At 45.3% G+C, this 24,856-nt stretch overlaps 1 protein-coding gene across 3 annotated transcripts in view; it reads left to right on the top strand.

The window, feature by feature from the left end:
• tmem63c (transmembrane protein 63C) overlaps positions 1 to 20,815 on the top strand; it is a 54,020-nt gene extending 33,205 nt beyond the window's left edge. For 2 of the 3 annotated variants that reach the window (XM_036542623.1, XM_036542624.1), the window contains 20 exons: positions 2,446 to 2,536; positions 2,871 to 2,908; positions 4,120 to 4,262; positions 4,496 to 4,547; positions 5,600 to 5,708; positions 6,346 to 6,419; positions 7,661 to 7,741; positions 8,414 to 8,534; positions 9,068 to 9,201; positions 10,002 to 10,124; positions 10,649 to 10,802; positions 11,073 to 11,179; positions 11,835 to 11,921; positions 12,509 to 12,574; positions 12,912 to 13,074; positions 14,236 to 14,341; positions 18,210 to 18,377; positions 18,855 to 18,970; positions 19,205 to 19,279; positions 20,175 to 20,390. In XM_036542623.1, the coding sequence (XP_036398516.1) occupies positions 2,446 to 2,536; positions 2,871 to 2,908; positions 4,120 to 4,262; positions 4,496 to 4,547; positions 5,600 to 5,708; positions 6,346 to 6,419; positions 7,661 to 7,741; positions 8,414 to 8,534; positions 9,068 to 9,201; positions 10,002 to 10,124; positions 10,649 to 10,802; positions 11,073 to 11,179; positions 11,835 to 11,921; positions 12,509 to 12,574; positions 12,912 to 13,074; positions 14,236 to 14,341; positions 18,210 to 18,377; positions 18,855 to 18,970; positions 19,205 to 19,279; positions 20,175 to 20,390 (2,224 nt within the window). Of the gene's footprint in view, positions 1 to 2,445; positions 2,537 to 2,870; positions 2,909 to 4,119; positions 4,263 to 4,495; positions 4,548 to 5,599; positions 5,709 to 6,345; positions 6,420 to 7,660; positions 7,742 to 8,413; positions 8,535 to 9,067; positions 9,202 to 10,001; positions 10,125 to 10,648; positions 10,803 to 11,072; positions 11,180 to 11,834; positions 11,922 to 12,508; positions 12,575 to 12,911; positions 13,075 to 14,235; positions 14,342 to 18,209; positions 18,378 to 18,854; positions 18,971 to 19,204; positions 19,280 to 20,174 lie in introns of all 3 variants that reach the window. The other variant, XM_036542622.1, reaches the window with a different exon arrangement.
• Positions 20,816 to 24,856: the final 4,041 nt, after the last annotated feature.

Raw genomic sequence — 24,856 nt, 5'->3', positions numbered from 1 at the left:
TTCAGAGAGCAAAGAGGTGGAGCTAACAGTGAACTACTATCACTATTTTTATTCCCCTCTAACAGCTTTGTAATGCGTCGTCGGCTGAACACTTATGAGTGACCAATCTTATTTTTTTCTGTGGGGTTGTTGGGGGGGGGCTCTTGTCAAATCAAATGTGGGTGAAACTGTAATCAGTAATTCAGCAGACTGCATCTCACGTTAGCTTACATCACAAGAGGCATCCTTCTGCTGTACTTTTAGGAAGCAAGACTCATCAACAGGTTTCTCTTCCACTGGAGCTTATGAGAGTCCCGTAGATATGTAAAATTATGTCCTTTCCAGTTCGGCATAATGTAGCTCTTCTCCTCAAAAAGGAGATGCTGAGAAACTCCATATGCAAACTGCTGTTAGGTTTGTACATCCTCCTCAGCCAGCATTAGAGAGTGATTCAATTCAAACATAGTATCAGTTTCTCACTCTCGCAGGGAGGAAATTAGAGATGTGAGGCACGTGGATGCGCAGAATCACTCATCAAACGAAACGATTAAAAACTGTAATGGCTGTGATGGTGGGAGTTCAGCGCACTCCAAGCAGCCAGCCTGATACACGCGTGGGGATGTTCATTTCCCTTATCTCCACGTTTGAACGCCTCAGCATCGCCGAGAGACAGGGCCCACGTCCCGGGGTTCGGCAGCAGGGGCCCTGCAGGGCAGAGCACCCCCCCCCCCACCATGAGTGCCTCCCCCTCTTACCCAGGGACAGTGACATCTGTGTGTGGGAGGGGTGATGGAATACCTAATTTGATTACATCCCTTTGAATGTTGCACTTCAGCTCGGTCGATGGCAGAGCTTCAGAAAAAAAAAGGCGTAGCTGAAACATCATCCTAACCAAGACCTGCTCGGATGCGCTGAGCTGGGATACTTTGCCTATCAATCTTTATCACTGCCCTGTGGATGCCTCCAGTCACACCCGAGCATTTCTGCAGCCCCCCCAGCCCCCGCTGTGGTCACAGTCCTGCCTCTTCACCCTGTCAGACAGGGCTGGGCACCAGCTCTCTTGTCCGGTCGCCCTACAGGCAAAACCAAACCTAAATTTAGCTTGCCAAAAACAGGAACCACAGTTATTTTGGAATTCCTCGGTCGCCTTACTCTCCTTTCTGGTCTCCTTTGGAATCTGGGGTGGTTGCAAGACCTTTTTGGAGCCATACCTCGCCCCTGTTGGGAAGAGATGCCTCTGCTGAATTGGAGGTGGTGGGCTTTGATTGGGGATTTGATCATTTGCACAGGGTCAACATCAGTATAGGATAGTTCCAACTTGCATTGGAATCTTCTATCCCAGGTGTTTCTTAATGTTGTCTGTTTGGCTGATTCCAAATTGTTTAATAACTTCATCTGTATAGTGCCTTTCATGTAATTCAGTCCCATACAGTCCCAAATCCATCATGATACTAATCTTGTGATTTGAAAAAATCAGTTGACTGAGGGTTTATATTTTAGTGTAGAGTAGATTATAGTATCAAAATGAAAAGCTGCCCTCTGCATTTATTTTACAATTAGTAAGATATTTACATAGGATTGGAAGCTCAATATTTCGAATTAACTCAAACTCCTTATCTAATGCTTAGTGCTAATGCTTAAGGCCAGTACATCTTCTCTTCTATATTGGATTTAATAATCAAAACCTCTTATCTTAAATTCTAGTTAAAATTTGTATGTGTTTAAGACAAGGGACTGATAGCATTATCATCGCTAAGTATCCCCGAGACATAGATGAATGTCTTCAACATAGCAGGGGAAGTTGACACCGTGTTGGCAAAGAACTCTGTGTAAAAGGAGCATGTGTAAATAGAAAACCAAGGAGCCAAGGATCGATCCTTATGGGACATCTCATGTAACACTAGACATTTTGGATGAGGAATCCATCAATGCAACAATGATTTGTCATCCTATCAGACATGATTGAAACCCATGTAGCTCTGTTTCTGGGAGACCTATGCATTTTTTAGATAGTATATTTAATCTATTATGGTTTGCCTTCTCAAAGGCAGCACAATAGCACAAGAAAAGATAAACAGTTTGCATCTGTATTGCTGTTCCAAAGCCATTAGTCATGAGAGTGACTGAGACCTGATCCGGTGGCACAAAACAGTTTGATCTGGAGTTTGTGAGAACAGCTTGTGTCTCTGGAAGCTCTTTTCCCCAGGCTTGTGGTTAACCTTAAGAAACACCTGGACTACTCAAAGGTCTTCATGTTATCATGTGGGAGGGGTTAACATTCACTTCTTAAATCCTTGCCATTCCTGTCATTCAGTCCTTTTAATCTGAGCTTTAATGGCTTTTTCTGTCCAATGACGCTTGATCAGCATCCTCAAAAACGGTGATTAAAACAACTTCTGTGGCCCGGATCTAGATTGTCACTCTCTCTGTCCCCACCCAAACCCCCCACCCAAACCCTACCAACAGCCTGACATCCCTGTTCTATGGGGAGCAGAGCGAGAAGGAGAAGTCCCCATCAGAGTCCAGCCCCTCAGACACAGACATGAGCAAGGACGTGGTGAGCCAACTCCTAACAGCTGCACAATGAGCCGGTGACCTCACGGCCGCACACACACGCGAGTAACATCCTAGTCAGCCTCGCCGCGTTTGTTGTGGGGCAGGGAGTCAGATGGGAGTCATTGTTGGCCATTACATTGTCACACGCAGTGAGATCATTCAGGCTAGACCTATTAAAACTTTATCCCTCGGCCTTGTTAACGTGTAGGCTTTAGTGTTATGTAAATGGCTCTGACAGATGCAAGCCAGACGTGCTCATATGCTGTCTTCACACATGCCATTTAGTGTCTTTAATAAGCGACTGACTTAACGTTTTTATGTTTCTCTTCATCAAGGGATTCTGCTCCTGGCTGACATCACTCTATCATATGAAGTGAGTAAATCCCCCATACATATGTCCCCCATACATATGTATGGGGGATATCCCCCAGGGATATCCCCCATACATGCACACACATACACACATGCACGCATACACACACAATTACACACACATATACATATGCACACACGCACACAAATACACACATACACATATGCACACACACACACACACACACACACGCCCACGCGCATGCATACGCACACACACACACGTACATGTACCTGAGTGGTTTTGTCGGTAAAAGCACCCGTTCTGAGTGTAGACTGGCCGAACCCGACCGTGTCACTAGCCGACAGTGACTGGGAGCTCACAGGCGGAACGCATTGGCTTCATTCCGCCGGGGATAGGGGTGGGTACCTCGGCAGGGGCTTCGGTCCCATTAGCAACAGCGACCCCTGCTGGTTGATCTGGCACCTGTGGTCCATGTGCCCAAGTTGCATACGAAATGTCTTCCTCCATCTCATCCATGTGCTAGCTTGGCTTGTGGACAGTGCGAAAAGAAGCAGCGGCTGACATCACTGTCAATCGGACCGAACCTCAATGATGACAAATTGGGCATTCCAGAATTCGGGGGATTGGCCATTCTAAATTGAGCAGAAAATGGAAAAAAAAAACACACGTACATGTAGACACACACATACACGCACACACACACACACACACACACACACACACACACACACTTAAACACTGACCTCATCACTAAACACAGCCCTCATGTTCGACCTCATTAAGCAGTCAAACAAAAGGGGCTGTTTTCTCCTAGTCGTTTGTGGAGTGGTTTCCCATGAGTGCCTATGCTCTGCTTCAGGCAGGGCATGTGAACGGCCAGCAGTAAACCTTAATCGGCATAAAATGCTACCGTCCACAGTGCCCCTGCTTCCCAGAGTATCATTTTTGGGTTTGGTGCTGCTCTGCCCTGTTTTTAGCCTCTGTGTTAGTGGCTGCAGAGCTGGTTCTGAGCTGGTGGGAAACTGACCCACCCTGTGAGGCCACCATGTGTGGCCCTGCCTGGGAACCAGCACAGGGACGCTGTCGCCCCTCTCCCTCCCTCCTGCTCCTCCTTGAGTTCGGTGGCTTGGGTCTGCGGCGGGGGTTGTGGGTTGGAGGGGGGGGGGGCGGGGGCAGGCTGCAGAGGATGTGTGCGGGACAGGCCCGGCTCCCAACCAGTGTCCTGTCTGTGTTTTTTGCATCCCCAGAGATGAGGAGATCCGGAGCAAATGCGGCATTGATGCCACCACCTACCTGTCCTTCCAGCACCACATCATCCTACTAATGATGGTGGTGTGCCTGCTGTCTGTGGCCGTCATCCTGCCCATCAACTTCTCTGGCAACTTGCTGGGTAAGCATGGGAGAGCCAGAGAGCACCCCTGTCAGACAAACACCCGAGACAGCATTCACCGCTTAACCTTGTCACACAGTTGCCCTTAATTAGTATGTGATTTGGGTGTTTGTCTTCCCTTCCCACAATCCCTTGAACCATAGTCTGGGCAGCATGACATCTCACCCAGAACCAACTCTCTGAAAACAGACGAGCTGTCCGCCTGTGTCGTGTTTTTCCATCTCTTTCCTCAGGAGACAGCCCTCAGAATTTCGGAAGGACGACGGTGGCCAACGTCCCCGCGCAGTATGTCAGAGTACCCTTTTCATCTCTCAGCCTGTGTCTGGGTGCTGTAGCTGGAATATCCATTGTAGTCAGATGTAGCACAGACAAGTGTCACTGATAGGAAGAGGACAGTGGCATCATAGGCAGAGTGTGTCACTCAGAGGGAATGTTCTCCACACAATCCACTTCCCTGGTCTGTGCTAGTTCTTATGCTGCCATGACTTATGACGTAAAATGATATAATTAAACTGATTGTTGATCTGAAGCCGATTCCGTTTGCTGCAGATTTTCCACTTATATAAGGAATCTTATTAGCATCTGACTTCCTTTTGGATTGCTTCCAAACTCCTAGGATTACTATGCTGTATTAGGCCACACTTGGAATCCTGAAAGCATTCTTTTGTGTTTTTCATTTCACAGCGAAACCTTTGAACTGCGAAACATGAGAACAATTAGGTGCCACATAGTATAGTAGCAAGGGTTAATAAAGGCACGACATGGATGTATAAATATCACAAATCACATGGAATCTGCTTCAAATCAAAATCAGTTTCAAGTAAAAAATTATTTTCTTTCTCTGTTTTACCTCAGGAGCCACTGCTTGATTTGTGTAGATAAATATACATTCTAGTCTGCAGATAGTGCTTGCCAAGAGGGCAATACATTCTTTAATTGTACTTGCTATAATTACAAAGAAACATTGCACATGAAATGTTTTCAAGTAAGAATCATTCATTTTAACCACTGATGGTTTAAACATACAGTACTTAGATGTCTATGTAACAGTACAGTATGATTTTAAATGAAGGTTCAAATTGGAGCCAGACATCTATCAAAGAACAAATCATATGGAATTTGGTAAGAGCCGTGTGCCGAAGAATCAAATTTGTAAGATGATGGCTGATTGTAATTGTACTTCTGAGTTCCAGCTTCAGCAATATTCAGTCTTACTTATCCTGTGATCACCCCTTTTATGAACCAACAAACCAAATGTCAAATGCTTCCTCACTGGGGCGTTTACATGCAGGTCATTTACATGGTGGCCAATAATGTGCATCACCCTTTCTCTGCAGGGACAATTTTCTGTGGCTGCACAGTATCTTTGCTTTGCTGTACTTCATCATCACAGCCCTGTGCATGGCCCACCACTCCTCACGGCTGGAGTACAAGGAGGATGAGAAGGTGGGTGCTGTGTCAGAGACGCACACTGCATCCATACACACATAAGCATACCTGTTTGGAGTGTTACGACCCCGTCTAGGGTGGGGTGAACATAAACCCGATGTCCTCCGACCCCTGCTAGCCGAACAACACACGCGCACACTACGTAGTTCACGTCAGCCTTTTTCATTTATTTTTCTTTGATTGAAAAATACTTCAGGGGTGAGCCAGGCCAAAATAATAAACAAAACACAACTAACTGGGGAAGAGGGGAAGCTAGCTAACCTACCAAAAAGAAAGTAATGAAACAAAATACAAAACAACTTCCCTAACTCCCTAACTAACGAAAAACAGGGGAGAACAGTCATTTAAAAAAATGGCGCTCACCCCCTACGAACGTTCAGGGTGACACGGAGAATGGAATTAGCTAGAACTATGGAATTAGTTTTCCTAGGAGGTAGAAGGTGCTGCCTAAGCTACCAAAGTAAGCCTCACAAAAGTCCTGATTAACAGAAAGCAGGATGCTACAGGGTTTGGACAGTTTACCAGGCGATATATCTTTTTAGGGATTTTCTGTAAGGGAGTGCTCCTCTGGTGGTGTCTTATGTGTCACAGTCACTCCTTGCTTGACTTGGTCTCCCTATTGTCCATGAATCAGGTGGCAAGGACACTCATGATCACCGCCATTCCAAGGGAGATCTCAGACCCGGGACTCATAACCAAGCACTTCCAGTGAGTAGACACACACACATATATGTATACAAACACACATATACACTCTCTTATACACACACAAACACACACACACACACACACACACACACACACACACACACACACACACACACACACACCTATACATGAGTACACACGTCACCATCACCCATGTGCTGCACAGGTCAAAATGGTTGACCCTCTGCTGGCCAGTCTGTTATAGTAACACTTTTGAAGGGCCTCTTTATCTTCTTAAAAAGTAATGTTGTTAGTTATTCATTATTTTTAATATTAAGAATGTGAAATACTAAGTCATTATTTTAATTCACTTAATTGCACTCGTGAATGTTCACAAATGCTAATGCGCTGTTCAAATGAAATGTTTTGGTTTTCAAAGGGGTCACCTATATAAGGTGCAACTTTGTTAAGCTCGTTATCCATGTGGCCAGTAAATATTGTAAAACTGAGTGCATCATTCAACTTGGCATGTCTGTTGGTAAAGCTATTCATTGGGTTGCTATCTTATGAAAGGAAATAGTCTCTCAGTCTTGTTTATTTATAACCAAATATTTTCTTTGGTAGCTGATTTATGTTTTTAACATTAAAACATAGCTTTATGGCAGACAATAGACTGCGTCAATACAGGGCTTGAGAGGCAGGTGTGGTCAGCATTGGCTGATGTCAGTAATGATGTCAGCATTGACATCATCATTATAAAACACTTCAGCTAGCACACCGTTTGAGCTGGCGTTACTGACAAAAACACTTCCTGGAGGACTGCATGCGTGCCATCCTTAGCTCATATCCTAACTGCTGAATATGTTTGTATGATTATAAAATATTGTTCAAAAAAGATAAACACAGATAACATCTGCATTATATTTACGTTATTGTCATTTAGCAGACACATTTTTCCAGAGCAAATTACATAACTTACAATATCATTCATTTATAAAGCAGGATAGTTACTGAAGTAAGTATGGGTTAAGTGTTCTTCCCATGGGTACAACAGCAGTATCCCAGTGGGGAATCAAATCAGCAACTTTTCAGTTACTAGCCCTGCTCCTTACCACTACACCACCCTGCTGCTCCATTAGCTTCAGTTTATAAAAGCCTATAGAAAGGTGTTATGGCTAGAGCCAGAAAATACAAAACCCACCAGGCACTGAGTTGGATGGCACAGATGGGACATTGCTCCGACATGGGTTAACGTGAGGAGTGCCCAAAGGGAAGACTTACACTCTGTGCTTCCTCTCCAGCGAGGCCTACCCCAGCTGCACCGTCACTGACATCCGATTCTGCTTCGACGTGCGGAAGCTCATGAAGCTGGACTCAGAAAGGTGAGGGACCCGTCAGGGACCAAACACCCCTGGGACGCACCACACAGCAAGTTCCCCTTGCAGTGGACTCTGTTTTATCCCCTCAAACTCTCGTTGCATATTTGCACTGATACTGTGGGGTGATGGTGATGAGCTTCCCAGCAGGTGGTGCTGTGACACTCAATGTTGTGTGCAGCAATCCAAGGTGCTGTGAGAGCTGCAATGGATGAACCATCTGCAGTGCCTTCACAGACCAAGGTGTCCTCTTTTAACCTGTTGGTGGTTCTGTGGTGCCTTCACGGGCAGAACTGTGTATTAAGTCCATGGCTCTTAAATTGTAATATGCTTCGGACACAGTGCATTTGCTTGCCATTAAATATTTCACCAGTCACCAGTCATACTTTGAAGGGGAAAAAACAAAAAGTTAAAAATACACCAGACTATAAATGTACACCCTTGTGCAGCTGGTCTTCATTCAGTCATTGTATTATGTCAGTTCACCCCAAAATCCCTTCATTACCCTTCAAACTAGCACTGGCTTTTCAGGCTAATACATGGGCTTTCAACAAATATTTGGAAAAGTGTGTTTGCATTTTACTATTTCAGTGTGGCAGGATTGTGGTTGTGTGTGTCGAGTGCACAGGTCTGTCAGCCTGATCTAAGCTGCTACCCTCTATTTGTTGCCCCCTGCAGGCGAAAAGCAATGAAGGGCAGGCTCTACTTCACTACTAAGGCCCAGAAGGAGGGCCGAATCATGATCAAGACTCACCCCTGCGCCCAGCTCTTCTGCTGTGATATATGTGGCTTTGAGCAGGTACTGCTGATGCCACACAACCATCTCATGTGTGCTTTATAATTCCTTTGACTTTGTAATGTTTGTTTTTTGTATGCAGGAGTTATTTACCTGTATTTGCCTGAGGAGATATTACCTATTTGTTAATTTCTTGAGCCCCTGTTCCTTGATTTGCTGAGGGTTGGTAATATTGAGTATATATTGTTATTTTGGTGTAATTTTAGCATGTGACCACTGGGAGGCACTATGCACCAACTCTAATTTCTGACCACTGAAATGTTTTTTTCCCTAATTCAATTCCAAATGGGTTTTACTGATGGAACATAAGAAATCAGCACTGAAATCGTATCAGCAAAAATGTAAAAAAGATAGAAAAACTTTTAATTTCATTTTGCACAGAAATGATTTCACCTAAGTCCATTTCTATTTGTGTTTATAGATTCAGTGTTCTCCTACCTTTCTGACCTTCTAAATTTCTCTCTCTCTTCCCCTCTCTCTCCCTCTCTCTCTCTCTCTCTCTCTCTCTCTTTCCCTCTCTCGCTCTCCCTCTTCAGGTGGATGCAGAGCAGTACTACAGTGAGCTGGAGGAGAAGCTGACGGATGAGTTTAACGCTGAAAAGAACCGCATCGCACTGAAGAGGCTGGACATGGCCTTTGTCACCTTCCGAGATGAGAGGATGACCGCAGTGTGAGCTAAACATTTCCTCCGTCGTGTGACAGTGACGGGTAGAGGGAGGGAATGACTGACTAAGTACGACAAAGAGGAAGGGCTCCATTGTGTGTCTGTCTGTCATAAGCCTTCCCGCCTGGTCCAACTGCTTGTGATAATACCCCCTCCCCTTCCAGACGAACAGATCTGGTATGTCACTCGTTAACATAACGCTGTGTCAAGCGCACAACATCACAGCCAGTAGAGGAAAGGAGATTAAGACATCTAGGGGGCTTACTACAGATAGCCTGTGAGTGTTTCTGTCTAAGAGTGATATCATGGGCTATAATACAGCCTAAAAGGACTAAAGCAGTTTGTTTTCTCAGAGTTAAATTCTACAAACGTACACACGGGGCCCGTTGAGCTGTTCAGAAGTGCTGCCCAGGATAATCCAAGTGGCGTCTGTTTTCAGTCATGGCAGATTCGGAATCGCCCGTTAAAAACCAGAAAGGCTGTTGCTCTCCAAGGCCAGGAATGAATATCCGTGGTCAAGAGGCACTGAGCATAATGTGTTAGGCTGCCCCAGCCACAGGAGTAAATTGTCCACAGTAAAAAGCCACAGCCTTTATTTAACAAAGGGTGCCGCCTCGTCTGCATTGTCCAAGCCGTGAGTCAGAGGTTCCCTGTGCTGCATGTGCTGGTCCGCCTATATACATGCATACGTGTACATGGTTGCTTCTGCTGTGTCTGCCTACATACGTGTACACGTGTGCATGACTCACGCTGCGGTGTTCCCCTACAGTGTACATGTGTATACATGTGCGTTCCTCTCTCTGCAGCATAATCAAAGACTACAGTCGAGCCCGCTGTCGCCGGAGACCCCAGCAGTCCAGCATCACCACTGTGGTCCGGTCACATAAATGGGGGGTTGATTACGCCCCAGCCCCTAATGACATCATCTGGTAAGAGGTGGTACTAGGAGGGGGGAAGCCAAGGCAAGGGGGTGGATGTTTGTGTCCGTCAAGCATGTCCCAGACCAGAAAATACAGGGTTCCTCGGAGTGGCATATCACTCCAAGGCACCCTTTTAACAGTCATATGCATACAGCATATGTGACCAAATGGAGTGACGGGATGAGAGAGATTTCCCTTTCAGTGTATGCGCCTCACACCCTGTTGCCTGTAGAGTGTATGAGGATAGGGCAAGGGTACACATGGGAGAATGTCAGACACTGGGGCAGAAATGGGGCTGTTTCTGTTAAAAAGAGATCCCAGGTGTGGCAGGCCCATCTGATGTGGCAGCTCACAGTAGTGTTCTCCCTGTTGGCAGGGGATAATACAGTGAGCCAGGTGAAATGGTCTCGTAGGCGAATGAGAGCCTGGATGCATGTGTCAGCAGTCTTTGTCAGGTGTTTGCCGGGGGGTGGTTCTGGCGCTTAGGTGTCCTGTCTGCCTGAGGAGGTTGGCCTGGTATCTCATTTCTCTAGGGAGAACCTGTCGGTGCGTGGCTCCCGCTGGTGGCTGCGCTGCGTCTTGCTCAACATCCTCCTCTTCCTCCTGCTCTTCTTCCTCACCACGCCCGCCATCATCGTCAACACCATGGACAAGTTCAATGTCACCAGGCCCGTGGAGAGTCTGAGGGTCAGAATCCACTCTCCTTATCCCTTGCATTTCTTCATTTGCTCTCCACCATTCCGTCTCTATTACAGCCACAGTATGCTAACGTTATATCTGATCCTGTTTCTGTGCCAACATAAATACCAATAGCACATTTCATTGGCTCAGGCTTATTCACATATCAGGGTTCATTTTCTTCACAGGAAGCATTTCTGACAGTATGAGATTGTGTTGTAACCATGGAGATGGTTTCTGGGTTTGGCGCCCTCATGTTCCCTCTCCTGTCCCCCCCAGAACCCCATCATAACCCAGTTCTTCCCCACCCTCCTCCTCTGGGCCTTCTCCGTGCTGCTGCCCTTCATCGTCTACTACTCTGCCTTCTTCGAGTCTCACTGGACCAGGTACTGCCAGTCACCCATCTCCCCCATCCCCCACCATTCACCTCAGAGCCAGTCTGTCCCCTGCAGAGAAGAGACAAATTCTGTACCTCCCCCCTCCCCCGGAGGTCTCTTTCGCTGTCTCTCACCACTCTCCTTCTGTGTCTTCATGCTTTCCTCTCTTTCTCTTTCTCTCTCACTTTCCCGTATCCCCCTTTCACTCCCTCTGCGATTTTCACTTTCTTTTCTGCCATTCTCCATATCTCTCTCTCCCCCGTTCTCTCCCTGTCTCTCTCACTCTTTCTCTGTCTCTTGGGCAGATGTTCTACAGTCTGGCCCAGATTCCTGCAGTGCACTGTCTCTCTAGTCGTGTTGTCATAGCGATCCCCGCGCGGGGCTAATGAAATGCACTGTAGTCGCTATGCGCAGGAGAGCAGAATCTCTGTGCAAATGGAGGCGAGCCTCAATCGGAACTTTGTAACACTGCGCAGCATCTCCTTACATAACACCATGAAAAATTGCCTTGTTGGCTCGACAGCTTATTAGCACTGCGATGAAACCATCAGTCTTGTTTTGATATGATAGAATTTAGCTGGATTTAGATGCAGAGCCTAATCGTATTAAGGCGTTCATGCATGGGCTGGGTAATGCAATCATGCATTGTGCTTGTGTTTTTCAGATCCAGTGAGAATCAGATAACGATGCGCAAATGCTTTCTACTCCTGGTTTTCATGGTGATTATCCTGCCCTCACTGGGGCTCTCCAGGTAAATATCCATCAGTCTGTCAGTCTGAGCAGTTTTCAGCTGCTGCTGGCATATATACATCCCACTCTTCTGTGTTCTGTACATAATAGCCTCCTCTTTTAGAGGTTTCTATACTATTCATATTTGCAGGCGCACAATTTTTTTATATCTACAGAAATTTCTCCTTCCATTAAAATGAGTACTAAGGGTGTATATGGGGTGTCTATATACGCAAATCATTTCATGATGTGTAAAATCTATTTAATGTAATGCATTGTAAAGTGGGAACTAAAATTTGTTCTGAAGAAAAAGTCAACAAACATTTCAAAGTGGAAAGCCAGGGAAAACGTTGTAGTCTGCTGCAAGAAATATTTATCCAGTGCCTGACTTTTTCAGGCAGATTATTAATTTACATGTTTGTTCTTTCCCTGGGTTTTTCCAGAGATGAACTCTAGATGATTGATGTGATGTGATATGAATAAATATTGGTATATAGCACACGGTAGACATGTATGTGCTATGGGTCAGGCTGTGTTTGTGACCAGGTCTGGTAACACTGGGCTCCAGTGAAAGCTCTCGGTAATACCGCTCATTCCCTTCTTTTGTAGCTTGGATGTTTTCTTCCGGTGGCTGTTTGACATTCACTTCCTGGATGAAAGGGATGTCAAATTTCAGTAAGTGCCATTGGCCTTCAGCAGTAACACTCTTTGGCTCTGTGGCTGGAATATGGGGTCAGGAGAGTGGTGAAGATCTAGATTTACTATAATATACCCATTATTAGGCAGCAGTGTGACATAGTGATGTAGGAGCTTGACCTTTTACCCAAAGACTGCAGGCTGAATTCCCTGTATATTGCAGTTAGTTGTACCCTCAAGAAAATAAGCTAACACGAAGTGCTTCAGTAAATATCTATCTGTATAAATGGATAATATGCAGGCCATGGAGGCTGCCTGAGCATAGGCATCTTCTGAGTGAGCGAGTGAGTGATGTAACTGAATGTGCCGGCCGTAGGTGTGTGTTCCTGCCTGACAATGGTGCCTTCTTCGTCAACTACGTCATCACCTCCAGCCTGATCGGCACCGCCATGGAGCTGCTGCGCATCCCCGCCCTCATGGTCTACGCCCTGCGCCTCTGCCTCGCCAAGTCCGAGGCGGAGCGCATCCACGTCAAGAGGGTGGGGCCGCAAACCGCACGAGCTCACTGCAGACGCACGCGCCCATGCTTTTTATCCTCGCCGGGTTAAGCACAGGCAGCCCACAGCTGATTTATGGCCTCCCGCGCTTTACATTCTCCTCCATCCAGTAATGAGGATGCATGGAGATTTAGGACTGCTGTTTCAGTGGAGCCATTTGGCAAGACTGTCAGTGGTGACGAATTCGTGTGGATTTTACCCACTAATGGGTCACGGGGGGAAACTGAAACGTCTCCAAGTGCAGCACAATACCGGGCAACGGTGTGGAGTAGTAGTCAGAACACGGAACCATGTGTTGGACATTGCTGCACTGTTTTTGCACCATGTAGTAGACCATGTTAGCTAGCTCCTGTGATAAAAAAGAATGCAATGCTTAACAGTAGCTGTAGTTGTAGCAGGGGCATTTCTATATTATTATAATTACATTTGATGGCCTTACCACATACTGGCCATACTACATATATTGTTTTGTGTATGATGATGGATGATTGTAGCTAGCTGTTTGTTCCCCTGATACAACAAACATTTGTTACTCACTATCTACTACTGGAACTAAGTAGCTAGCTACTGATCCAAGGTGAATTCTGCACACTCTGTATGGCAGTAGTCTACAGGACTCAGTTGCATGAGATTATAGCAAATATATGCTGCCTATAGTGTAGGATTCTCTGAAGCATAGTCAACTCTACAAATCTTAATACAGTATTTTTAGCACAACATTAGTGCTGTGAAAAGTTTGCTGACAGTTACACAAAAGTTTAATACAAACTTTAACATTATTAGTTATTATTTTTATTATTATTAATCTATCATCTAATTGGTGGTATTATCTAGTTATTACTATTATCTAGTTTCAAGGACTTAAAGAAAATATAATCAAGCTGATGAAGGATAACTGCAGGGTACAAATGAGGACTGAGCAGAAAAAATGCACTCTGCTACTTTATACACCATATATGTTATATATTAGACATACATGATTGGAGACTGCTTGTGCCTTTAAATCATGGGCAGATTTAAAATGGAAGTGGCGTTTGTGCTCAGCCACTAATTAGCACTGAATTATTATGGACTGGAATTGGATTTGGACAGGAAAATTTCTCTGGAGCTCTGTCCCTAATTCCCCCTTCCCATTCCCCCCAGAGCCAGGCCTATGAGTTCCAGTTCGGCCTGGAGTACGCCTGGACCATGTGCATCTTCGCCGTCAGCATGACCTACAGCATCACCTGCCCCATCATCGTGCCCTTCGGTCAGCCGCCCCCCCGACACTGAGCACGTTCTCTGACCTTTTCACTCTGCTTCCAGGTTAACGGTCTGTGTTTCTGACCCCTGTACAGTGGTAGGGCTGTGCTCTTCACGGTCCTGACCATTTGATGACCGGGTCCATAGAGGTCTGACTGGTGGTCAACACATGTGAATGGGATTAGAAAATGGAATCTGTCTGATGGTTAAGCATATTATTGAGGAGGGTCATTGTTTCATTTTTTAATAATGAATTCAGTAAACTATTTTCAGGCTGAGACCACACATTTTCATTATTTTAGGCAAATGTATTCAATGTGCAGAGAGAAAGGAGACAGAACTCACAAGGAACAGGGTGAAACTGGTATAATTTCATCTGGCAACCTGGTGCTTCCAAATCTTCACCAGGTCTTCCTGACTGCAGCCACCTCAGCAAGTTTGCAGTAACACAGTAACCTTTGGTAGCAGTCATAGGCAGCAAAAACAGCTGCAGAGTGTGATGGCTCCAGCCTGCAAGGCCTAGAAATGGCCTCCAAGGAGTAACTGATAAACACCTAGTGTAGCAGGTGGTTGGGCCTCTCAGTAGCATGCCCCTGTGTCTCTGGTGGACCTGGTCAGCCAGGGCCATAGGAGCTAAAAGTGTGTGTCTGTGGGGGAGGAGTATGTGTGTGTATGTATGTGTGTGCATGTGTATGCGTCAGGTGGGGGAAGATATATGTGACTCAGGGAGAATGTGTGTGTGTGTGTGTGTGTGCTTGTGTGTGTGCTTGTGTGTCCGCGTGTGTATCAGTGTGTCCGTGTTTCTGTTTCTGTGTCTGTATGTCTGCACGTATGTGTGCGTGTGTGTTCCTGTGTCTGAGTGTATGTGTCACGGTTCTGGAAAAGATTCAATCACAGACCACAGGAGCGTCGAATTCCAGGTGGTTTTATTGAAATCACAGGCAGAATCGTAATCGAGAAGCAAGCAGGGTCAAAACCAGAGAGGCAGTCCGAGGGCAATCCAGGTTCAGGGAAACAGGAGCAGGCAGGGTCGAACACCGGGCAAGCAGAACAATCGGGCAATCGGGGCAGAGTGGCAGGCAGGAATCAGGTCAATAACAAGCGGGTCAAAAAACGATAAAGGCACACAGACGAAAACACAGCGGGGACAAAACAGGTGAAATACACGCTGCTACGAACTAGCAACAGGACAGGGACACACGGGGAAGATATAGAGCAGGGCTAACGAGGGAACGGGAAGCAGGTGTGCTGGCAATCAGGTGGTGGGAGATTGAGTGGGGAGCGGGGCAGGGCTAGAACACAAGGAAAACAAAAGCACATGGGCAGGAAAAACAAAAGCACCACAGCTAAGGGGGCGGAGCACTGACAGTATGTCTGTGTGTGCATGGGTGTCTGTGTCCGTGTGTGTCTGTGTGTGTCTGCATGTGTGTCTGTGTGTGCATTCATGTGTGTGTGTGTCTGTGTGTGGATTTGTGTGTGTGTGTGTGTGTGTGTGCGTGTTCATTTGTGTGTGTGTGTCTGTGTGCATGTGTATGTGTCTGTGTGTGAGTGCGCGTGTGTCCATGTGAGTGTGTGCATGTGTGTGTGTGTCTATGTATGTGTGTGTGTGTGCACATATGTGTGTGTGCGTGTGTCCTGTGTGTCTGTATGCATGCGTGCCCATGTGTGTGTGTGCACGTGTGTGTGTGTGTGTGTATGCATGCCTGTGTGTCAGATGAAGTGGAAGTGCTGCTCTGTTGCCTCCTCAGTGCTGGAGCTCAAGCAGCTCTCCCGACGCCCCCGCTCTCCCCGAACGGGCCGGCAGCCCTTAGCGGCGCGGTGCAAAATGGCGCAGATTGTGTGAATCTGCTGCTGCAGACCCAGACGCGCCGCGAGCCAGACGCCCACACCACTCCTGTCCTGGCCCTCTATTTACTACACAGCCCGCCTCCTGCCACCACCCAGGGAGCATTGGGTCAGGGAGACTTCACGACACTCAGAGTCAGGCACAGATACCCACAAATTTTGAGCCTTGGGTTTTAAGCCCGCACCATGACAATTTGCCCACACCCGGTGTCTGGCGTTACCTAATTTGATTATGTGCTATCACAGCTAAACAGCATAGTTTAGCACCCTGCCTTGCTCCAGGAAAGCATGTTAGATTAATATAAAACCAAAGACAGTATCAAGTTGTTTTTTTATTATCTAAGTGGTAGAAGAAAAAAGTGCATAAAGAAAGTGCCAGAAAAAGTAGCAGTAAACATTGTACTGTATTGCTGTCATCAGCACTATGCTAAGCCAAGTCACAAAACAGCTTTTTGTGAGACTGCTGACGGCAAGGTCAGGTGGAATCAAGGATGTCAGACAATCAAAGTATAAATGAATCAATCTATTTGGCAGTTGGAAGGTACCCAATTCCTTGATAATGACTAAATGTAAGAGGATGTAAAAATTGTTAGTATTGGCCAGAAATACCAGAAAACATTGTACAATCTGCAGCTGCTTGTAAAATTGGAAAAGGTGTCTGCAGGTCCAGTCATCATAGAGTGTGAAAAAGAGGCAGACTTGTAAAAATTTCTTTCAAATATCTGTTAGTTGTAAGTATGTGCCATTGGTTTGTTGTTTTATCTGATTATTCAACATTCTGAAAGTCTATCTGAAAATACCTGTAAGGTAAGGTATAAGTTTTTCAGGAGTGCAGTACTGGTGGCCAGAGAGATTACTAGTGCTATGTGCAGCAGAGCAAAATGAACTATGTTAGTAACCCATAAAAAACTTATCTTATCTTACATTTTGTTACACTGAGGGTCTATCCAAGGGCGTAACTGTGGGTTGAACATTGGGGGCGTTGAGGTCTCCATGAATATGATTATTTGGGGGGGTTGTATTGGCCGGATTTTGATTACTGGGGGGGTTACAACCCCACCATCCCCCTTGTAATTTACGCCCATGTCTATATCAGAAGTATCTCCATGTTTTTAGATGCATCTGTTGCTGTGTTTCAATGAGGATGGAAAATTGTAGTGAAGGGTTTAACTGACTTTCCCTGTGATCAAAGTAAATCTCACTGTCTGGATGAATTTTTCAGCACTACATTTGTACCTTGACCCAGGTGCAAGTGTGCGTAACGTTACAAACGTGATCATTTAACACAATACACTCAGCTTTTGTTAATCTATACACAGGTATGTGTTCCACAGTATTTCTCTCTCTCTCTCTCTCTCTCTCTCTCACACACACACACATACACACACACACACACACACGCAGGCACACACACACACACACACACACAGGCACATGTGCATTTTCATCATAGCAGTCACTCTATTTGAGTCCTGTGTGACCTACATACTGTGATTTGATAGGAATCACAAAAGCAAAAGCAAAGGGGATCTTAGTGATGCACTGGGCTGTTTATCTAAGTGTTGTGTGTAGTTACACAAAGATATGATTGGTTATGTGTTGGTGGGTGACATTTAAATAAATCTTATTTGACATAAATAAGATCCCCAGAGTACATGGGAGACTAATGTGCACTAATGGTCAACAGCCTAGCAAAACTGTACCCTGCACCCTGTTCCGTTTAAGATTGCTGTGTGTAAGCTGTATACAGGAGAAAAACTTTCATTTTAATTGATAAGAATACACAATATTAGAGTTACTAGTCTAGTAGTCTAGTCTAATAACACAGACCGAGTCACACCCCGCAAAAAAATATTTTTAATTTTTTATAAAAATAACATTTAAAGCAGACTGCACAAGCACCACTTACAGAAAGGCCATACCAGAGCTTGCCCTAGATAAATGGGAGTCAGGAGTCGAGAGTTTGCGTGGTAACTGTATGCAGGAGGCTTTGCATGATGTGATCACCTCCCCTGTCTCTGTGGCAACAGGATTGCTGTACCTGGTGCTGAAGCATTTGGTGGACCGCTACAACATCTACTACGCCTACGTTCCCACCAAACTCAACCAGCGCATCCACTCGGCGGCAGTCAGCCAGGTCATCGTGGCGCCCATCCTCTGCATGTTCTGGCTGCTCTTTTTCTCCGTCCTGCGGCTAGGTACTTCCTCCTTCCCGTCTCTAATCCCACACATGTTCTCAGCTGCTTCCATGTGTGCGATAACAGCCCCCGTTTCATCCTAGCCAGCAGTCATGACTGGTTATGGATTTTGCATAATGGGAAATATAGAAAGCTCTCTACTGGGCAGGGCAGGTTGTTTGCAATTTAATTTAGCATGACAAAGCATGTTGGACATTATGTTTTTAATTAATCATTGAGTTAAAGTTACTGTGTGTAGAATTTTTTTTCTTTCATGATGTATCTGTGGAGATGAGTCTGTTCATGGATTTCTGTGGAGATGATTCTGTTCCTGGATTTCTGTAGAGATGAGTCTGTTCATGGATTTCCGTGGAGATAAGTCTGTTCTTGGATTTCTGTAGAGATGAGTCTGTTCATGGATTTCCGTGGAGATAAGTCTGTTCTTGGATTTCTGTAGAGATGAGTCTGTTCATGATTGTGGTCTCTCCCCTTGACCAGGCCCCATGCGTCCCATCACCCTCTTCACTTTTGTGTCTCTGCTGTTCTGCATTGCCTTCTCCCTCTTTGGCCTCTGTCTGAGGAAACTTCAGCCAGCCAAGCCTACCAGCTACCAGGTCAGCCATAACCTTGAGACGCTTCTAGGAACTGTATTGGCGGTCCCAGAAAGAATAGTATTGTCTATGAGCAGTCTTATGTAATTGATCCTGCTCATTGAGATCTGTCATGCTCATTGTATGCAGCTCAGACAATGCAATGGAATATAGATAAGACACTGACACTGAAGCTGTGATTGTGAATATGTGTGTGCCAGTGAAGGACTGAAGCATTTACTGTATTGTGCGTTTCAGATGTCAGACCAGCCTGCAGAAGGGGGCTTCAATGATGCAGAGAGAAGCAGTGTATCATCTACACCCAACTCTAATGTATGTGATGTTCTCCTCTCCTATCTCATTTTCCTCTTGTCTGTAAATTATTGCTGTTTTGGTACATTGCAATAAATTTTGGATTAGTATAATTTGAATGTATTCACAATATATCTGGGGCCTGAACGACATATTTCTGAATAAATTATGATATATTTCAACAAAGACCAAGGTGTTGTAGGTGGCAGGTATAATGAAACTTACCAACAAGGCATGTATCACTAAGTTTGCAAAAGGGGTCTTTAACAACTGAATCAGAACCACGAGATCTTTTAAAGTTCTTCTGCAATGCCATATGTTGGTTAACAGTGCTTTTCCATGCATTTCCTTTATTGTCATGTCCTTTATTCTATAATATGTCCTTTCAAAGTAATTGTAAGCCTTGGTAGCTGATTAGTAGATGTATTTTTTAGTTTTGATAATGTTGAAAAGTCAAACATCTACCCATAATGTTGAAAAATACCAACATTTTAAAATTGATCAAGGCACTGCATTTTAATTTTTGCTACCAAGCTACATGGAGTTCTTGCCTTTTGTTGTTAGTGCATTTCTGGTAATGGCCTCCATCTTGATCCCAGTAAAGCACAGCTTTTCAAGGCTAGAAAGCCTCCACTCTGCCATCTTCTCTATTATTTCCTCATAGTTGTGTCCATCACTGAGCCAATGTTGCAAATTTCTCGATTTAATCCTCTTCTGAATTATCAAATGGGAATGCATAGGATAAAAAATGTCACAATGTCTGACATAAATTATTGACCCAGGCTCCGGGGTTTATTTTGATTTCAGTGTGTTATACTCTTGAGACGTCAGTTACACTTTTAATATGAATTTCCTGTTGTGGGAATGTAGCCATGCTTTGGACCTGAGCCTCTGTCTCTGTTTCCTCGTCCCTTAGCTGTTTGTGGCATCGGTGCTACAGGAGCCAGAACTGGGTCTGACTCCCATGGCTTCTCCAGCCCACCACAGCTATGGTACCATGGGTACCCGGAGAGGCTCCTCGCGAGGGGCCGAGGAGGAGGCACAGCCACAGACCTACGAGACAGAGCTCCAGGAACCCCAGGATCCCTTCACCTCCAGCCCGCTCATGGACACCCAGGAGGGCTACCAGTAACATCCCATCCCACCCGCCTGTACCCCGCAACCTTGGGCAGTGACAACCTGCTCCGAAAAGTGACACCGCCAAGAAAGAAAAAAAATGAGCAACATGCTGCAATTTTCCTTCAACCTCAACATTCAACCCAACTGCCTCAAAGCCTGAAACTTAAAAGCTTATGGAGAGTACCTATGCCCAGCCTCTGAGCCCAGGCCTCTGACTCCGCCCACCAATGCCACAGCCAATAGGGATTCTCCCCCAGGGGAGTGCAGTGCCTGGTCTCTGTTCCTGATTTCTGATGCTGTAGGACCGGGTAGAAGAATGGTCAGCTGGCCACAAAGACTGTCTGGGATGAAGCAGCAAAGCCACTTCATGTTGGAGAATAACCATTTCTCTCTCTCTCTCTTTTTCTTTCTCTCTCTCTCTCTCTCTCTCTCTCTCTCCCTCTCTCTTTCCAAAGCCACTAGGCACTCTGTGCTGCTGACAGACACAGAGCTAAACAGCTGCTGTGGCATCTACTCTTTCACTCCTTTCTGCCTTTCTCTCTCTCTCTTTTTCCCTGTTCTAAAGCTTGGCACAGCTTTGCCTGTGCGCCTGTGCTAGTGATGGCTGCTGGGGGGAGATGGGAGGAAATGTCTCTGTTTGTCTAAGATGTTCCTGTTTCTGCCTTGCTACAGAGACTGGCACAGGCTTTTTTTGACTGTTCCACGTCACCTGACCCTTGACCATAGACCCTGCTGCACTTTGGGTTCCCAGTGCATTCTGGGATGCTGGAGGGAGAGATTGTCCTCTGCCATGTCTCTGGCATTTAGGGCACAGTGCGCAGGAAGCCATGGTGAAGGACAGTGCAGAACGGGAGGGTATAAAACACTGTTCTGAACTCAAGAGAGGAGGCAAGCGAACAGCAGCTAACACAGTGTCCCGCTATAGGGGGTTTTGTTGTACTACTTATTCAAAACATTTATTGCCATTGTTATTATGATCATTATTATCATTACAGCTATTCTTACTGTTATTATGATTATTATTATGATTATGATTATTATTATTATTACAAACATGTTTGCTATTACTACCAGTGATTTGTGGTGTCAGTGGAAAAATACCCATTCTGCTTGTGAACACAACACAATTGGCATCAGCTGTGTGTTGGAAGGCCTTTAACAGAGGGAAGTAGAAGCAAAAAAAAAGGCTGATACTGAGGAGGATCTCGAAGCACCAATAACAGCAGATATAAGAGCTTGTAAGCTATAAAAGTACTAACCTGAGCAGAAAATTTAGCCTGGGGGTGTAAGAAGGCATCAATATTCCCACCCTGCGATTCAATTAATAATGCCTGATACCCCACTGCATCATGGGATTTGTAGCCCAAAGCCTGTTTCTGAGCCCCCTGCATGTTGTTTTAATGAGGCAGTGATACTGTATCAGACAAGGAAGGCCACTGTTGCTTGACATGAAGCTTGAAGTTCTGTGGTGCATAGAGATCTCCCCGAGGCCCCTTCCTAAAGCCACTCCCCCTTTCTCTGGTGCCAATGCTTTGCTGTGTAAAAGTTTTTGTACATTTCTATAGTGTTATTCCTTTGCCTCTGCTAATGTATTTGCCATTAAGTCTGTTGGTTTTCATAGCACTGCAGGATGTCTTTTGGGGGGAGGAGGGGGGGTCCTCCTCGCCAAACTGAATGTAAACTGATTGTGGTTTGTCTTGTCCTTGAAGCTCTCTTGCTGTGCCTTGAAGAAACACTCCCCTTTGTCTGACAATCCAGCATGGCCTGACATATGCTGCATGGACTGAAATTACAGAGCCAGGAATCCAGGGGACAATGACTCTCAGAGCTCATCCCAGCCAGATCTCGGGTTTAGTTCAATTTACGGTGTTCCCATCTCCCATCAGCCATACCGCTCCATTGCCGATTCTCCTATCCACGCCACCGTTGGTGTAATTGGTTGCTGTAATTCTTTCCAACGGATTTCTGCCTGCCCTGATGGTGTTCAATGGTTTCCAGCGTGTTGGCATAGTTTCTCTTGGGGTCAGTGGTGTGCAGCTTGAGGTGCCTTCATTTGGATATCGCTCAGTGTCTTTACAGTATTGGGCTGCTTTACTCTTTAATTTCCCTTGTAGAGAAACCCCCTTGTTAAGAGGCCCAAACACAGAGAAATATAAAAAATTCCAACTGGAGTCTCAAATCCCCCTCAGGAATATTCACTCACAGTCCGAATCCCTCAAGAATTTGAACAGGTGGCATTCTGGTGGCTACACTCTAGCGCTTTTCTGGCCCACTGAGACCCGGGCCTGTGCAGCCTGTCACTTTTCCTCTTCCTGCAGCTTTGCTCCTGGAATCCATTACATCCTTTAACATCCCCCATACCTCCATCATGCACTGATGCTCCTCTGCAGCCGGCCACACAAGGCCTAAAGGTAGAAGCTTTGGTTGGATAGCTTGGTGGTTATCCTTCTGTTCTTTGCATCAATACAGGTTCCAGTTATCACAGAGATCAGCCAAAGAGCTCCCAACAGCAGATGCAGTTCAGTTTCCTGTCATGAAATGTAGTGGTTTGCTGGTGAATTCACAATAACTGCTGCGCATAGATTATAACAGTGAGTGGCCTCTTTTGATAAATGGAGACCCACGTAGGGGTTTTATGTTTTGCTATTTGTCAGTGTTACTTTGTGAATTGAAGAGAATACTGTGGGAGTTGGACCTAGGAGCCTTTTATTTCTTTTGTTTTTCTTCTGAGGGAGGTGTGGAAGCTCTAAATTGAATGACCAGTGGGACTGGATTAAAAATAGATTCATACTTTCTCCCACTGGAGTGAAGCCCCAGTCATGCTGTTGTGTTCACTATGTTTGCTGCCATCTGAGAAATTAATAAAGGAGCATGCCACAAGGTTGAGGTTTCATTTTGAAAAGCACATCAGATGATTTCCATCACAAAAAACTTGCCCAGCACTGTCCTCTGGGTTTCTGCTTCTGCAAGTTGTTTTACGGACTTTAAAATTCATGATTCTTTTTCCAATAAAGTTTTAATCCTTTCATTTTTACGACCGCCTAAAAAGTGGATTGCCAAAAAAAAAGAAATAAAAACTATTTCAGATCATCTTGTGGAAATATATATGCAAGAGAGACAAAAAATGTTTTGTTTTTTTTTTTTATTTCATTCCAGCAGCCATAGCAATGTAAATAAGAATGTACCCAAAAAAATGAATCACAGTGAGATTGGATATTTAATTAATCCTGTGATATCCCTTTCGTCTGTGGTCTTACATATGAAGATAATGAGATGTGTGAACACAATAAATTGTAAGTGGATACAATTATGAGGCTTGGAAAAAAAATGTTTGTTATTGTAAATGTCCACAAAGTGTGACCAAACTCTAATTGGTTAAAAGACTGAGACTCTGGGTCTCCTGAAATATGTCAGCATAGCTGGAGTATACTGTGAAACACAAGGGGTCAAGAGATTGCAAGCATGTAAAATTAACAGTGAACTGTTCATCATTTGGATCTATTCTAGGGGTACAGCGGCTTTCCAGTCCTGTCCAGCCATATTTTTATCCCATACAGGAAATTGGTGAGTGTGTAAGGCTCCAGCTGAAATCCTAATTATAGTTTCCAAATCATTTATTTTTGCAGGAGAATAAAGGAAAAACAAACATTCTGTCATCAGGGCCTAAATGTGGATTTTACACAGAGCAGAGATTGAAGGACGCTGTGGGTAATGACCGCTCTGCGACGGGGCTGGTTTTGTGTCCAGAGTCTTTGAAGTGCTGTGAGTTCAATTAAAAATGGAAACTGCTGCCACGCTTCTCGTCCCGTCCAGTCTCTTTCTTCCCCCTGTATGCTGTGGTCTGCATGCAGGGGCCAGTGGTCACAAGGTCAGCATGCAGGCAAGGTTTGTCTGACCTGTAGAGACACTCCTTACTGTCTACTTCAACCATTTAGCTCTGCGGTCAACATTCAAGGACAGGAGTCTCTCTTTACCATGGACAGCAACTGTGGTGCAAGAGTCACTGTTGTTGAGCTTTATTCGCCCACGGTCAGGGGTTCTGCTTTAGTTACATGACAGCTACTGTCTTAGAAAAGGAGAAGGGCGGTCTCAGTCTGAACACCTGGCAGGCAAAGATGAGAATTTTAGAATCGCATGTCATATGCAGCTACTCCATTTACTGTGTCCAATTGAAACATTCAGAGATGTCAAGGCATATATTGCATAATGCTTTATGATCAGGAGTTTTAATGAATCCCAATGAAATGCTGGACAGGCTGATTTGGCTTGCCTTACCTTTTGCACAGGAGTACTGTCCTATCCACAGTGCAAACAGAGCTGGTACAAGAAAGCCTAAATAGTGTCCAGTTTTTTATGCAGGCCGCTGTCAAGCCTCCATCTGGAAAAAAGACCTAAGGAGGTCTTTCCAGTCTGCCTGTCTGGTGGCATTTTCAGCCATGCAGCCACATGCCAAACCCAGTCGGCGTCTGTCGAGAGACG

Source organism: Megalops cyprinoides, chromosome 12 (assembly GCF_013368585.1).
Source record: "Megalops cyprinoides isolate fMegCyp1 chromosome 12, fMegCyp1.pri, whole genome shotgun sequence".
Taxonomy (NCBI): domain Eukaryota; kingdom Metazoa; phylum Chordata; class Actinopteri; order Elopiformes; family Megalopidae; genus Megalops; species Megalops cyprinoides.
The sequence above is the reverse complement of the archived record's forward strand: the minus strand, read 5'-3'. Positions and strand labels throughout refer to the sequence as shown.